Below are 15,161 nucleotides of genomic sequence, written 5' to 3'. Positions count from 1 at the left end.
CTTCTCCCTTTTTCTCTCTAGCTCAAGAACACTATTTTTCTCTCAATCAATTTAATCATCATCTAAATCCGATTGGAGAAGCAAACATCAAAACAAATTACATTTTCGTGATCCTCTCTTCATCCTCTACATTTTGGTACCAATTTCATCAAGTTTGGATAACTTTCTAAAAACACTAGATTTCTCTAAATTCGTTTTATATACTTGAAATGGTGTTAGTTAGTATCTATGGCTCGTGTCTAGCATGAATATATGATTTATTTGCTCGATTTATTATTTTGAGTAACTAGTATGAACATTTGAAATGCGTGTGCTTAATCTTTGATTTTGGAGGATTAAATGTTGTTTAAATGTTAAAGTTCATGTTTTAATTGTGTTACTAGTATCACTAGCTTCATTTTGATGTGTAGGTTGATTAAGAAAACTTCAAGAACATGATTAATGAGTTTGTGAATTTTGGTTAGGGTTTGATAAACTTAAAACGCACTTTTGATGCATCGAATGCTTGTTAATGTTGTTGATAAGTGTTTAGTTGCCATGTATGTTTTATTACCTTCAAAACGGCGTATCGTATGTGTAAATTGGATTCCCGAGTCAAGAAATGCGTTTTTGTGAACTTGAAACCTTGATTTTGAACGTTTAATGATCATTTAATGAGGTTTTCATTATTGTTAATGATGGATTTGATTGATGAAATGTGTTTAGTTGTATTCCTTGTCAAAATACCTTTTCAATGATATAAGATACGTGTTTTGAATGTTTACGGTTCACAAGTTATGATTGTTTGAAGTTAGATTCGTGCTTGAGTGTGAAAACTGCCAGACTTGCTGAATAGTTAAATGGAGCGGCGGGCCATAAATGGAGCGGCGCGCCATTTTGGTCTGTCCCAAATTCTTTTGATTTTCACGTTTTCACCCCCGCTTACTCGTAACTCCGATTAACATGAAACTTGGCCAACATACTTATATATACTTTCTCATCATGGAAAAATTGTCGGATACCCGACCCGACCCCGTTGACTTTGACTTTGACCAAGTTTGACTTTTAGTCAAACTTAACCAAACACTTATGAAATCGTTTTAATCGTATTTTATACTTGATTCTTGCATGAAACTTGACAACGTGATTCACATGCTACATAATCGAGTCGTAACGAGCCATAGGACTAATCGAACACATTTCGCCCGACCTTGTGTTGTAATCGGTTAATTGATACAACTTACTTGTTTAGGTCAATGCTAAGCAACTCTAATTTGTGAAGTACATTTATACTCGTGCACTCGAGGTGAGATCATAGTCCCACCTTTTCAACAACTTTTTATACTTTTAAATCGTGGACTGAGAAACATATACTTTGTTACATTTTGTACTACTTACTTTGCTACTTTGAACACAAGTACAAGGAAATAAACATTCCACAGCGAGTTAGAACAAAAATCCTCAATTCGATTATCATTAGTTACACTTGCAGGGTGTAAGTGAGAACTTATGTTGTGTGGCCATACGGGTTTGACAAACCCTCATTTCGGACGGTTCGCTACCATCTACGGATGAAATATATTTTCGAGAAACAGTGTATGTTCTAACACTATTGTGATGGGGTTCTATGGAAGGAAACGTTAAGTCTTGATAATTGGGTGCTCGCGAACAATACTTTTGGAATGCAAACGATTTTGATAATCAACGTTATGGGAATACTAAATCTTGTGGTTCGAAAACAATATTTATTACAAACACCTATGATTTCACCAACGTTTTTCGTTAACAGTTTTCTATATGTTTCTCAGGTTCATACTTGGCTATTTGATACATGCTTCCGCGTACACTCATACTTGCTTGGGGTCAAGCATACTTGCATACACTCTGATTTCTTGCTTGGGGTCAAGCATACATACATACATATAGCACCTTTGGATTCAAACTTTTGTCTACATACATACGCTATTTATAGCAACCGTGATTTTAAACTTATTATGTCGCAAGTTATTTCATTTATACTTTATACTTTTGTAAACTTAAATTTTTTGTCGAACCGTTTGGTAAACTAAACTTTGCACGTCTTGTGCGATTCAAATGAATGCGACATAATTTTGGTCAAACGAGTCTCATATAGGGACTACGACCACGTAACGGGACCTAAGTTAGCGGCGCCGTCAATGACGATTTTGTCGGGTCGCTACAGATTTAAGTTCCATAACTTAAGGTCTTGCTTATTTAGTTTGATTTAAAGTTTATATCTTAATAGAAATTGTACTTGTGTTGAAACTAAGAAATTGATGTAACCTTGGTTCATCACCTTGCTCAAACTCTCACTCGAGTTGTGTTTTATTTCTTAGTCTTAACTTTGTGTGTTGATGGTTAAACCTTGGTTAAAGTGATGCTAAAACATCAAGAGTTGTACACTTGAGGCTCATACGCATCAAGGATGAGAATCGTGATGAGCATCAAACACTAAGAAATCCACCGGAGCACTTACTTTCTGTTTTTTAGGGTCTGATCAGGCTCCTGGGCTTCTGGAAAAGTTGATTTCCAGATAGTTCGGTTCTAGTAGATGACTTTTCGTTTAAGACTCGTCTTAATCCGATTTACGGTTTAGGATTTATAGCCTTCTGAAAGTCACTACGCCTTTGTAACGTTGTGCTGAAATTTCTGACGTACTTGCACTTAAACCATCGCCACGGTCAAACAAAGACGAGTTAGGTTATGAAAATTGGTCAGCGGTTAGACGACTCACATACAGAGCCTTGGCCACTGTTCTCACATCATTTCAGTTTGTATAGAGGTCGTAGCAGCTGAACGAAGTCAGCCTTTGTTTTTATCTCTATTCTTGATTGAAAACTTACTTTACTTGTTACGTATGATGTTGATGATGATGACACTTAAGACTCAAATGTAACATCCCGTTTTTCATCATAACATGTCCAAGGCACGTGATGAACTTTAGGATGTTCATACTTGGTTGTATAATAGTATAAAGATGATTGTACGATGAGTGCATGAAGTGTACCAAGCGTGTACGTGTTTCTTGTTCGAATGTCGAAGAAAACTGGACGTTGTTTAAGTTACAAGATGTGTACGTACCTTTTTGACCCCAAATAAAGTTTGAGTTGATATTTCAAAACCTTACAATTAGAAAGGAAATCTTATTACATTTCCAACGATATTTGGTTCATCGAAAACGGAGTTACAGTCAAAAAGTTATGGCCAAAACAAGTTCAGAAACCGGGAAGAAATGTGCCAGGCACAAATTGCGGATGCCAGGCGCAATTTGCGGCTGACTGGGGGTCAAAAATCCGTTCAGGACCCAAATGGGCGCCTTTGGGCGGCTGTTTTTGCGGCTGGCCGTAATTTGCGGCCAGTAGGCACAAATTGCGGCTGGAAACGCATTTTTGGTGATTTTCTTGATATTTTGAGTTTTAATGAAGGGTATTTGTGTCTTTTCACTTGTGGACGGATTTGTAGCCTTAATATCAGTTTGGGATCCAATTTTGGATCATTTTCACATCCACACAACTCTCTCATCTCATCTTAGAGAGAGAGGGAGATTTCTAGAGAGATTTAGAGATTTGGGGAAGAAGAAGCTTGAATCGATCAAAGGTCCGGGTATTAAAGTTGTTCATCTCGTTCTTGGCTATGTTTTGGTTGTAGTGGTAAGTTCTAACTCCGAAATTCATCTTTATGATTTGATATTCAAGTTAGGGTTTTAAGCTTTTTAGTTGTAAAACCCATTTAGATGATGAAGTGGGTTTATGGAAACTAGTTATTTTTGTTACATGGCGGATTTTGGGTTGATTGACGTTTTGGCCATGATTAGGCTTTGGTTTTGGGTGTAATCACTTAGTTTAGTGATTTTGGAAGCGTTGGAACCCTTTTGGGTGTATTTGAGTTGACTAATTTTAAAATGGGTCAAAATTAGGGTTTATGTGTCAAAATGGGTTTTGAGTCAAGTTTTGGTGAATTAAGTATGTAAATACTTGTTTTAGGTGTTATTTGGTGTTTTGGTAATATAATCACTAGTCGTTAGTGATTTTGGGCGTTTTTGAGACTTAGGTCAAAATGGGTCGACTTTGATTGGGTCGAATTTGGTAATGACACTAAATTGGATTAAATGGATGTTAAACACTTTTGTTAAGTGTTAAATGGCATTTTTGAATGAAAATAAACGTGAGAAATAATCTCGGGTTAAAATTGGTATTTTAACCATAAAGTCACACTTGGTCAACCATGAAACGGGTTTTTGTGTAATATACGAGATAGTATGCGTTTAAAGGCTAAAGTTGTTGTATTTTGGTATTTCGGAAACGCGGGAACTAGTCTCGTTAGTTTGGACCTTCGGGTGTCATTAAATGTATAAAAGGTGTACCTTGCACTTTAGGTGTCTAAATGGGTGGATTGTGGAGGTAGGTATAAACACTTGGTTAAGGGCGTTTGCGTCAAATTCTCTTGAAGGGAATGTGTGTTGATTATGTGAATACCTATATGTATATTATAGGTAAAAGCTTGCTCGGTTGCGTTTGGTGGCGACTTTACATACATGACTTGTGCATGCGTCTCGAGGTGAGTGGAATAATTATGCATGTATGTATATAGTGTATTTATTTATGAATGTTATGGTATGAACCAACGAGCCGGTAGTACCATAACATGTATGTGACGAGTGTCATGATGTGAACCACGAGCCGGTAGCTTCAAAGTGTGAACCACGAGCCGGTAGCACTATAAAATGAGATGTGAACCACGAGCCAGTAGCATCAAAGTGTGAACCACGAGCCGGTAGCACTATAAAATAAGATGTGAACCACGAGCCGGTAGCATCAAAGTGTGAACCACGAGCCGGTAGCACTATAAAAGAGTATGACTCAAATGCGTAGTGGCGTGAACCAAGGAGCCGGTAGCGTCATAGCATTGCGTATGGTGTGAACCACGAGCCGGTAGTACCATAGCGTTTATGGTTAACCATATGGTAATGTGTATGTGTTGTAGTGTAGCATATTATATTGTTTGAGTATATGCTATTGGTTATGCTAGCTTGCGATATTGGAGGTTATTAGCTTGATACTTGAGATGGTTTGCTAATTATGTTGCTAGCATGTATGCGTTATGTGAGTAAGTGTATGCAAGTAGGTACATTATATATGTATATGTATAATTATTGCATTCACTAAGCATTAAGCTTACCCCTCTCGTTGTTTATCTTTTTACAGGTATTGTGTTTGCGAAGTTAGCTAGTCGTTAGACTAGATGCGTAGGAGCGCTTGGGCTCGATGGGGTAGCTTTTGGAGTTTTGGATGCGGATTGGGGATTTGGTAGTCCTCGGGATTATGCTCTTGGTATCGGGTTGGGTTATTGTGTATTAACCCGTATTTCTTATGTTCGGGTCGTTATTATAAATGATTTTGTATAGTGTAATTTGTGTACCAAGAGTCATGATAATTTGTTAAACGTATCATTACGATGTTATGTTTTGGTTAAAACAGAGTTGAAAATGTATTGTATTAATGGGACCTAACTTATATAAAAAAAATGTACTCCGTTTTTGGTTAAACGGATTGGGGTTGTTTCAAGTGGTATCAGAGCATAGTCTAAGGGAATTAGGTAACCTTGGAATAGGTGCCTAGTCTTAGACTTATTGACGGCTGTGCGTTATTTGCGGGACTTGTAGGAATACGGGTCGGTTTGAGATTTGTTAGTGCCTTAGAGTAGGTGACTAACTAGGACTTGTGATTGTCCAAAGCGTGATTATGTGGGGCCTTATTTCGTGTGTAAATTAGTGACTTAGATTGCAAGTGCCTAATGTAAGTAGGCGAACTTGGACGTTGGTTTAGTGATAGTCACCTAGGTTGTAGGTTGACTTGTTGTTGCGGTGTACTTGTGTATATTTATTATTATATTGTATATAGGTGTATATATACAGGTATCTATTGGTGCGGTGTCCTAGATACGAATCTATTGGAGAGATTCGAATGTTTGGCGGTTTGAGTGATCAAGTTCGCGGTAAGGACTTTGGTCATTCGGGTACTAGGAATTATCGCGTCTTATTTTGTGTGAATGTTGCGTCAGTCCGGGTAAAGTACTTTGTGTGACCATGTGAAAATGGTAAGGTACGCATTTGTAATAGTGACCGATCACCATTATTACGAACGTGTATCTTGACACCAAGCATGACATGACAAGTACCGAGCAGAGGAAACGTGGCATGGTTGGGGTAGAATGGGACGAGTTAGGAATCTTTTATTGGTTCCTAGGATATAGTGGTCTCGAGTGATGTGCTTGTTGTCACATCGGATTCGTTGTGAGTCAGAAATTTGTTATGGTGGTTTCGGTTAGCTAAGGTGAGTGATCGAACTCACGAGTTCGGCGCGTACCTAGTCACCCTAAGTAGTGGGTGCAATATTGAGATTGTGACTGGTTGTAGTTACCCATCGTAACTGGGATGACGGAATTACGCTTGCGTGTGTGCGACGAGGACTTGAATTCCGTAATGGAATGCGACAAGTCTAATGATTGTAGTTTTGAGTTACACTCAATAGAGTGTGTGGTTAGAGAATCGTGTTAGGATTCTTGTTGTGTGTCGCCTTGGAATTGGCGAATCAGGGAGTCTTTGGGTCATTAAACTCATGGGAGTGGGACCCGTATGACGATGGTTGCGTTGGTGTGTTGTTGATTATAGGGCAAAATTCCTAATGGAATACCCCTTGTAGTAGTGGTTTTATCGAGGTGTAGAAAGGATGTAAGACTTGGTGTTTCCAAGCATCTCCTTAGTATTAGATGAAGGCCTCATTAGGCTATATCGTTTGGCCTTATGGAATTGCGGGTGACGTGTAATCGCTAGGAACTTTTGAGAAGACAATAAACCGTAAGGTTTGTCGGGTAGGTATGACTTCGGGTCATTATCGTGGAGAAGTTGGTGACATCGGGTGTATGGGACCTAAAGATCGAGTTTCTAAATCTCGATAGGTTGCGGTGGGAGTTTGCATGACACTGCGACAGGTGCCTTTTTATACCTGCTGGTGTAATGTTCAACTCCGGTAGTGGTGTGATCACTTTGTGCTTAGGGTTCTCGTGAGATACCCTTGGAAGCAGCGGAGATTACGAAAGTGATCGATGGGTGAAAGTAATTCGACGGTTACGAAAGTTGAAGTTTAAGAGCATTGCGGTAAATACTTCTTATGAAGTGGCGGATGAGCGAATCTGGTTGCTCTTAAGTGATAGACGGGTAAGATGACCGGTGAGCCGGTGACGGACTTAATGGTCGGATAGGCCTAAGGTTATGATGAAGTGTTGATATTGTGGTCAACGAAATTATTGTATCGGATTGGTCGCTCTTCTCCATGAGAGTGAGCAATTGCGGATACTGGTTCGTTGAGTGGAAGGTCGGGTGATCTCGACTGAGATGCACGAATGATTTATCGGAGTGACGTATGCTTAGGCATAGAGACGTATGTGGGACTTTAGTGGAGTTTGCTTTGCGAACGGTTAAGGCAGTCGATTGTGATTTGTGGTATGAAGGTGCGAAGTCGTCGCGTGTACGACATCTCTGGTAATTTTGTATGACGGCTCTGAGAGCCTAAAGTGAATTTGCAGTGATTCGGTGTTTACGATCAATGATGAGAATGATCACATGTGTTGCAAAATGGTAATTCCGCGGGGTGTTATCATCTTGGCGGTAAGAATGTGGAGCTAAATCCTAAGTGGGGGAGTTTTTACTGCCGCCTGAGGAAGCTCCCGTGGTACTAGATCAAGTAAAGTGTAAGACTTCTTATGTAAGGTGGTCGTGTAGTATCAAAGTGCGGTATGAGACCAAGTGTGAAGTTTGAGATCACGGAAGTGAGAAAATGAAGTTGCCATTGCAGGTGCTCTCATAGTGGAAATCTGGGTTGCCGTGAAACTCGGATAGTATTATTTGGATTGGTACGAGTTTGTTATCGCGAAGGATACTGTATTTTCCCTGTCGAGAACCGTGATCGTGAGGGTCTTCAGTGGATTATTCCACTTTGTGGATGATTGTGAGGCGGGGATCGACGGTTCTGATTGTCTCACGTCGAGACACGCGGATGTTGTTGTTTGCAAGGGTGTGTACCCTAGTGATGTGACCCGTTAGTTTATTTAAATGTCGAGGCCATCCTTAACGGACGGTTTAGGAAGGAGGATTCACCCTGTATATGTGAATATATTTGTGGGTAGTGTGGCAAATCGCGAATTGTTATGATGATAATTCGCTGTTGACGGGATTCTAGTACACGAATAGTTTCCATGCTATTACTAGGAAGCCGTAGTGTATGATGTGTTGTAGGGTTTAAAGGAGAAACCCTGTGTCGAGTGTTGATGTTTTTCCTAGTTCGTGGTGTATTATTGTCGTCCTGGATTAATCCAGAGACTGGTGGTCGTGTGCGGATCAATCGATGGGAAGGTTTGTGTTCCCTAGAGTGATTATTTTGGTGATACCAAAATTTCTTCGTTGAAGAAATAATCCGTTTGCGGAAATGAGGGAGGTTCGTTCGTGAAATAGAGAACATACTTGATTGACCGGTTGAGTGGTGCGTTATGGACTGTTAAAGTACAGAGTTTTAATGGGGGCAGTTTAAACGTTGAGCGCGGGAGATATCGCTTGTTGCGGTAATGCACGCTAGTGATTATTAGCGTGTGGTGAAAACTTCAGATTAATGGAAAATGTTATTGGGATTTGTTATGGACATCGAGTTTAGAGGGTGTCGAAGGACCGTTGGGTGTAGGTCCTGATTAGTTAAGTGATGAGGATCACGAGGACGTGATTGAATTTAAGTGGGGGAGAGTTGTAACATCCCGTTTTTCATCATAACATGTCCAAGGTACGTGATGAACTTTAGGATGTTTATACTTGGTTGTATAATAGTATAAAGATGATTGTACGATGAGTGCATGAAGTGTACCAAGCGTGTACGTGTTTCTTGTTCGAATGTCGAAGAAAACTGGACGTTGTTTGAGTTACAAGATGTGTACGTACCTTTTTGACCCCAAATAAAGTTTGAGTTGATATTTCAAAACCTTACAATTAGAAAGGAAATCTTATTACATTTCCAACGATATTTGGTTCATCGAAAACGGAGTTACGGTCAAAAAGTTATGGTCAAAACAAGTTCAGAAACCGGGAAGAAATGTGCCAGGCGCAAATTGCGGATGCCAGGCGCAATTTGCGGCTGACTGGGGGTCAAAAATCTGTTCAGGACCCAAATGGGCGCCTTTGGGCGGCCGTTTTTGCGGCTGGCCGTAATTTGCGGCCAGTAGGCACAAATTGCGGCTGGAAACGCATTTTTGGTGATTTTCTTGATATTTTGAGTTTTAATGAAGGGTATTTGTGTCTTTTCACTTGTGGACGGATTTGTAGCCTTAATATCAGTTTGGGATCCAATTTTGGATCATTTTCACATCCACACAACTCTCTCATCTCATCTTAGAGAGAGAGGGAGATTTCTAGAGAGAGATTTAGAGATTTGGGGAAGAAGAAGCTTGAATCGATCAAAGGTCTGGGTATTAAAGTTGTTCATCTCGTTCTTGGCTACGTTTTGGTTGTAGTGGTAAGTTCTAACTCCGAAATTCATCTTTATGATTTGATATTCAAGTTAGGGTTTTAAGCTTTTTAGTTGTAAAACCCATTTAGATGATGAAGTGGGTTTATGGAAACTAGTTATTTTTGTTACATGGCGGATTTTGGGTTGATTGACGTTTTGGCCACGATTAGGCTTTGGTTTTGGGTGTAATCACTTAGTTTAGTGATTTTGGAAGCGTTGGAACCCTTTTGGGTGTATTTGAGTTGACTAATTTGAAATGGGTCAAAATTAGGGTTTAAGTGTCAAATTGGGTTTTGAGTCAAGTTTTGGTGAATTAAGTATGTAAATACTTGTTTTAGGTGTTATTTGGTGTTTTGGTAATATAATCACTAGTCGTTAGCGATTTTGGGCGTTTTTGAGACTTAGGTCAAAATGGGTCGACTTTGATTTGGTCGAATTTGGTAATGACACTAAATTGGATTAAATGGATGTTAAACACTTTTGTTAAGTGTTAAATGACATTTTTAAATGAAAATAAACGTGAGAAATAATCTCGGGTTAAAATTGGTATTTTAACCATAAAGTCAAACTTGGTCAACCAGGAAACGGGTTTTTGTGTAATATACGAGATAGTATGCGTTTAAAGGCTAAAGTTGTTGTATTTTGGTATTTCGGAAACGCGGGAACTAGTCTCGTTAGTTTGGACCTTCGGGTGTCATTAAATGTATAAAAGGTGTACCTTGCACTTTAGGTGTCTAAATGGGCGGATTGTGGAGGTAGGTATAAACCCTTGGTTAAGGGCGTTTGCGTCAAATTCTCTTGAAGGGAATGTGTGTTGATTGTGTGAATACCTATATGTACATTATAGGTAAAAGCTTGCTCGGTTGCGTTTGGTGGCGACTTTACATACATGACTTGTGCATGCGTCTCGAGGTGAGTGGAATAATTATGTATGTATGTATATAGTGTATTTATTTGTGAATGTTATGGTATGAACCAACGAGCCGGTAGTACCATAACATGTATGTGACGAGTGTCATGATGTGAACCACGAGCCGGTAGCATCAAAGTGTGAACCACGAGCCGGTAGCACTATAAAATGAGATGTGAACCACGAGCCGGTAGCATCAAAGTGTGAACCACGAGCCGGTAGCACTATAAAATGAGATGTGAACCACGAGCCGGTAGCATCAAAGTGTGAACCACGAGCCGGTAGCACTATAAAAGAGTATGACTCAAATGCGTAGTGGCGTGAACCAAGGAGCCGGTAGCGTCATAGCATTGCGTATGGTGTGAACCACGAGCCGGTAGTACCATAGCGTTTATGGTTAACCATATGGTAATGTGTATGTGTTGTAGTGTAGCATATTATATTGTTTGAGTATATGCTATTGGTTATGCTAGCTTGCGATATTGGAGGTTATTAGCTTGATACTTGAGATGGTTTGCTAATTATGTTGCTAGCATGTATGCGTTATGTGACTAAGTGTATGCAAGTAGGTACATTATATATGTATATGTATAATTATTGCATTCACTAAGCATTAAGCTTACCCCTCTCGTTGTTTATCTTTTTACAGGTATTGTGTTTGCGAAGTTAGCTAGTCGTTAGACTAGATGCGTAGGAGCGCTTGGGCTCGATGGGGTAGCTTTTGGAGTTTTGGATGCGGATTGGGGATTTGGTAGTCCCCGGGATTATGCTCTTGGTATCGGGTTGAGTTATTGTGTATTAACCCGTATTTCTTATGTTCGGGTCGTTATTACAAATGATTTTGTATAGTGTAATTTGTGTACCAAGAGTCATGATAATTTGTTAAACGTATCATTACGATGTTATGTTTTGGTTAAAACAGAGTTGAAAATGTATTGTATTAATGGGACCTAACTTATATAAAAAAAAAAAATGTACTCCGTTTTTGGTTAAACGGATTTGGGGTTGTTTCATCAAATTACGTACTTTTAAACCCTTTGGGACGATTTATTGACTTAGTAACTTTTGACTTAGGTTGAGGACTTTTCGGACCGACTTACTTGTTACTTATCTCGTATCGACTTTTACCGCACTTTCACTGTGAGTTATAGCTCCCTTTTTATCTAACTATTTTTGGGACTGAGAATAAATGCGCTTTTTATGTTTTACTTACTAGGCACGAGTACTTAAACTTTATATATGTGTGGGTGATATAACGACATAAAATTTCCCCTTAGCTCGGTAACGTTTAGTCATTGGTTTTTGAACCGGTGAACGCGAATCTTAGATATGTATCCATAGGGTTTGACATCCCCACTCGGTCTAGTCACGCTAGCATTTAACGGGTGTTTAATACTTCGTAAACTTACGCACTCGCCAAGTGTACTTTTAGGGGGTGATATATACGTTAAGTTAGTTACCATGTGCCCACGGTTAAGCATATACTTTTCATACTGTTTTGAATACGAAATCTCGTGGCCTACATTACATTATTGTTACAATCAAACTATAGCTCACCAACATTCGTGTTATTTTTTTAAGCATGTTATTTCTCAGGTGCTTAGACGCTTGTTGCCTCCGATGTATTTGACTCTCGGTGTTAGACTTCCGCTGCATTGCTTAGAGATGTCTCAATTACGAAACTTTTACTTTGCATTCATAACTTATGTTATATTTGAACAGTGGCTTTGTAATGACCTTCGTGCCACGTACTTATGTTAATGCTTTCTACTCGTAGAAGCACGCTATCTTTTGTAAAACGTTATCGTTCTTGGAATGCAAACTTGTTTTAAAACAGCATATAGTGTTGTAACCTTGTAATGGACTTGTTGTTGATGATCCGTACACGTTAATTTTGTACGGGGCATCACACTTCTATTGGCCGGATAGAAAATGAATAGTAGTCTTTTTTTTTTAGATAAATCTTGAGGTTTTTTTTACCAACTTCAGTTTGTTTCCTTTGCTTATTTTTGTTTATCGGGTTTAGCAAACGTTTATCCGCCAATGCGCAAATACCCCAACTCATTTGGACTATAATTAACGCTAGCATGGTGTGTTGGATTTTTACACCACGTTAGAAAACACGTCGCAACACAACGTTATGTATAAAATTTGGTTCGGCACAATTGATAGCATCACTGGAAGAGAATTGAGTGTGAATGAGGTATAAACCAACTAGAATTAAGTGATAAGTTAAAATAAACAAATAATACTTCTTTCTTCTTTAATTTATTGTCCAGTATTCATGTTAGAGATGTCCTAAATTAATTGTCTTTTTCATTATTAGATAAGAATAAGAGGGTAAAATTCTTTTATACTCTTACTTTATGCATATAGAACAAAAGGTAGGTAAAACTGTAAAGTAAAAAAAATATTCATGTGACAATTATTTTTATTGTTTGTTTGGAGACAATTAAATTGGAACAGAAGGAGTATTGAGACTTGCACCCTCATCACACTCTATCACCTCACCATCACTACAAATTTTTACTCTATCACAATTATCACATCATAATTATACTCCACAAAAACCGCTTATCACTCATGATCATTGCATCACCATTAATCGGGTATAATATAAGCATTTTCCAACATATTCAAAATAGATGTAGAATCTTGTAATCTTGTAATGTATATAATAATACGAAATTGATATGTGGATAAGTTATCAAATTGATATTTGTAGACAGTGACGGATCTAGGATTGGTAGTCACTGGTGTCACCAGTTAAAACTATAAAAAAATTCTACTAGATATCTTATTTCAATGGTGTCACTCAAAAAAAATGTACACTATCCAGTGGTGTTACTAGTTAAAAAACCAAAATATTTTCCACTACATCACGTATTTCAGTGGTGTCCCGTGCAACCACTGAGACTACAATAGATCCGCCCCTGTTTGTAGGTAGTCAATAATTGGTAGCGAAAACTAATAAATGAGCCTTAATAAAATAGGCCTGTATTGTCTAAAAACAGGTGTAAACTAAATTGAGTAGATTTGGCCACTTTTAAGTTAAATTTCCAGTTCTATCTGTCACTATCATTATTCATACCATCTAGCGCTGTCAAATAATGCATAAATGAAGATAATCTACAGGTAAATAGATAAAACTTTTCTGAAATTTAATTTTTTTTAACTCTGATATAGGCGGCTTAACCGAATTACCCTACCCAACCACCAGACTATCTTTGGATAAATGAAGAATATATAATGCTAACGCAAGTGATGCATATATGAATACGAATGAATTGAAGCTAATGCTATTTGATTTTTCCAATGAATTAGGAATACCTTTTAATGGGATAAATCCCTTTTCAATGAGTGTAAAATAGTGTGAATAAGCCAAGAAACCACAAGCACTAGTAGTCCAAAACAGAACATCAGGGATGCCCAATTCTTCGGCTGCATCGAGTGTAAAGGACATTACACCATCCGAAACTATACAACTCACGGGAGGTGTCGTTTCGCTATCATTAAGTTTCGAAAGTAGCTTCCTAAAAGGTTCCAAACATGTTTCAGATGTGTACTTGCATAGATCTGGGATGCTTTGGGTGGCATCTGGGTCCGATGGCGGAAGACCATCAGGAATGGTCTCAAATTTGAAAGACTCGTATTGATTTAGAGCCTCGGGGCCTTGCGACTTGAGAAGGCGTTGTTGGTTGAATTCGGTGTTGACAAAGGTGATATGAAAGCCTTTAGAATGAAGGATTTTGGCGAGTGTAAATATGGGGTTAATGTGGCCTTGTGCTGCACCTGGTAAGCACACTGCATGAGGCTTCTTAGTCATATTCATGGAACCCATCATTTAAGTGAATTAATGCTTTAAATGTGTGTTTGTGTATGTTTTTGGATGCCTTCCATATGCATGCTTTTATAGGATGTAAAATGATTATGAGATGAGAAATCGAATTGGTTAGATGAAAAAGGAAAAAGTAGCACAATATAATTCGGAGTAATTATTAGTGTATTGTTTTCTTTTCTTCCAAATATATAGACAATGATATAAAAAAAGTATGTATTTGATTAATATAATTTATAATTACTCCCTATAAAACTTTGAACTCTTTAGACTACTCATAATGATAGGTAGTTAGAGCTCCATTAGAGATATCAAAGAAAGACTCTGTTGCTAGTAACATGTCATTGGAGCTCTCTTAAATGGTCGTCCTCCAACATGTCGTTCCCAAGCATATTCTATCACAGAGTATTTGCATTATTTTGTTGTACATTACCCATTAATAATGGTACATTGTATTAAGTAATTAATTTAGATGAGTTCATATGATGGTAAAATGGTATGTTATGAATACTAGGGAGTGTGATGAGTTAAGTATTAAGAACAAGTTGTTGAGGTAGCTCTGATGTGGCACAAGTGTCTATCTTTGACAGATATCATGATTCTAAGTAGTCTTATTGATTATAAGTGCCATGTGGGTGAGACCTGATCATTAAGTTGCTCCTCTATTATAAAGAGTTTGATTTTTTTCCCAAAAATATCACATCACATAATTAACATAATAAGGAGTAATAATAATAATTATTTTTTTTTCAAAATTATATATATATATATATATATATATATATATATATATATATATATATATATATATATATATATATATATATATATATATATATATATATATATACATACATATATATAA

General features: G+C 37.9%; 1 protein-coding gene across 3 annotated transcripts in view; it reads right to left on the bottom strand.

The window, feature by feature from the left end:
• Positions 1-14,299, bottom strand: part of LOC139872007 (7-deoxyloganetin glucosyltransferase-like) — a 50,505-nt gene extending 36,206 nt beyond the window's left edge. For 2 of the 3 annotated variants that reach the window (XM_071859789.1, XM_071859792.1), the window contains exon 1: positions 13,789-14,299. In XM_071859789.1, coding sequence (XP_071715890.1) covers positions 13,789-14,299 — 511 coding nt within the window. Of the gene's footprint in view, positions 1-13,775 lie in introns of all 3 variants that reach the window. The other variant, XM_071859791.1, reaches the window with a different exon arrangement.
• Positions 14,300-15,161: the final 862 nt, after the last annotated feature.

This window comes from Rutidosis leptorrhynchoides, chromosome 10, assembly GCF_046630445.1.
Source record: "Rutidosis leptorrhynchoides isolate AG116_Rl617_1_P2 chromosome 10, CSIRO_AGI_Rlap_v1, whole genome shotgun sequence".
Classification (NCBI taxonomy): domain Eukaryota; kingdom Viridiplantae; phylum Streptophyta; class Magnoliopsida; order Asterales; family Asteraceae; genus Rutidosis; species Rutidosis leptorrhynchoides.
The sequence above is the reverse complement of the archived record's forward strand: the minus strand, read 5'-3'. Positions and strand labels throughout refer to the sequence as shown.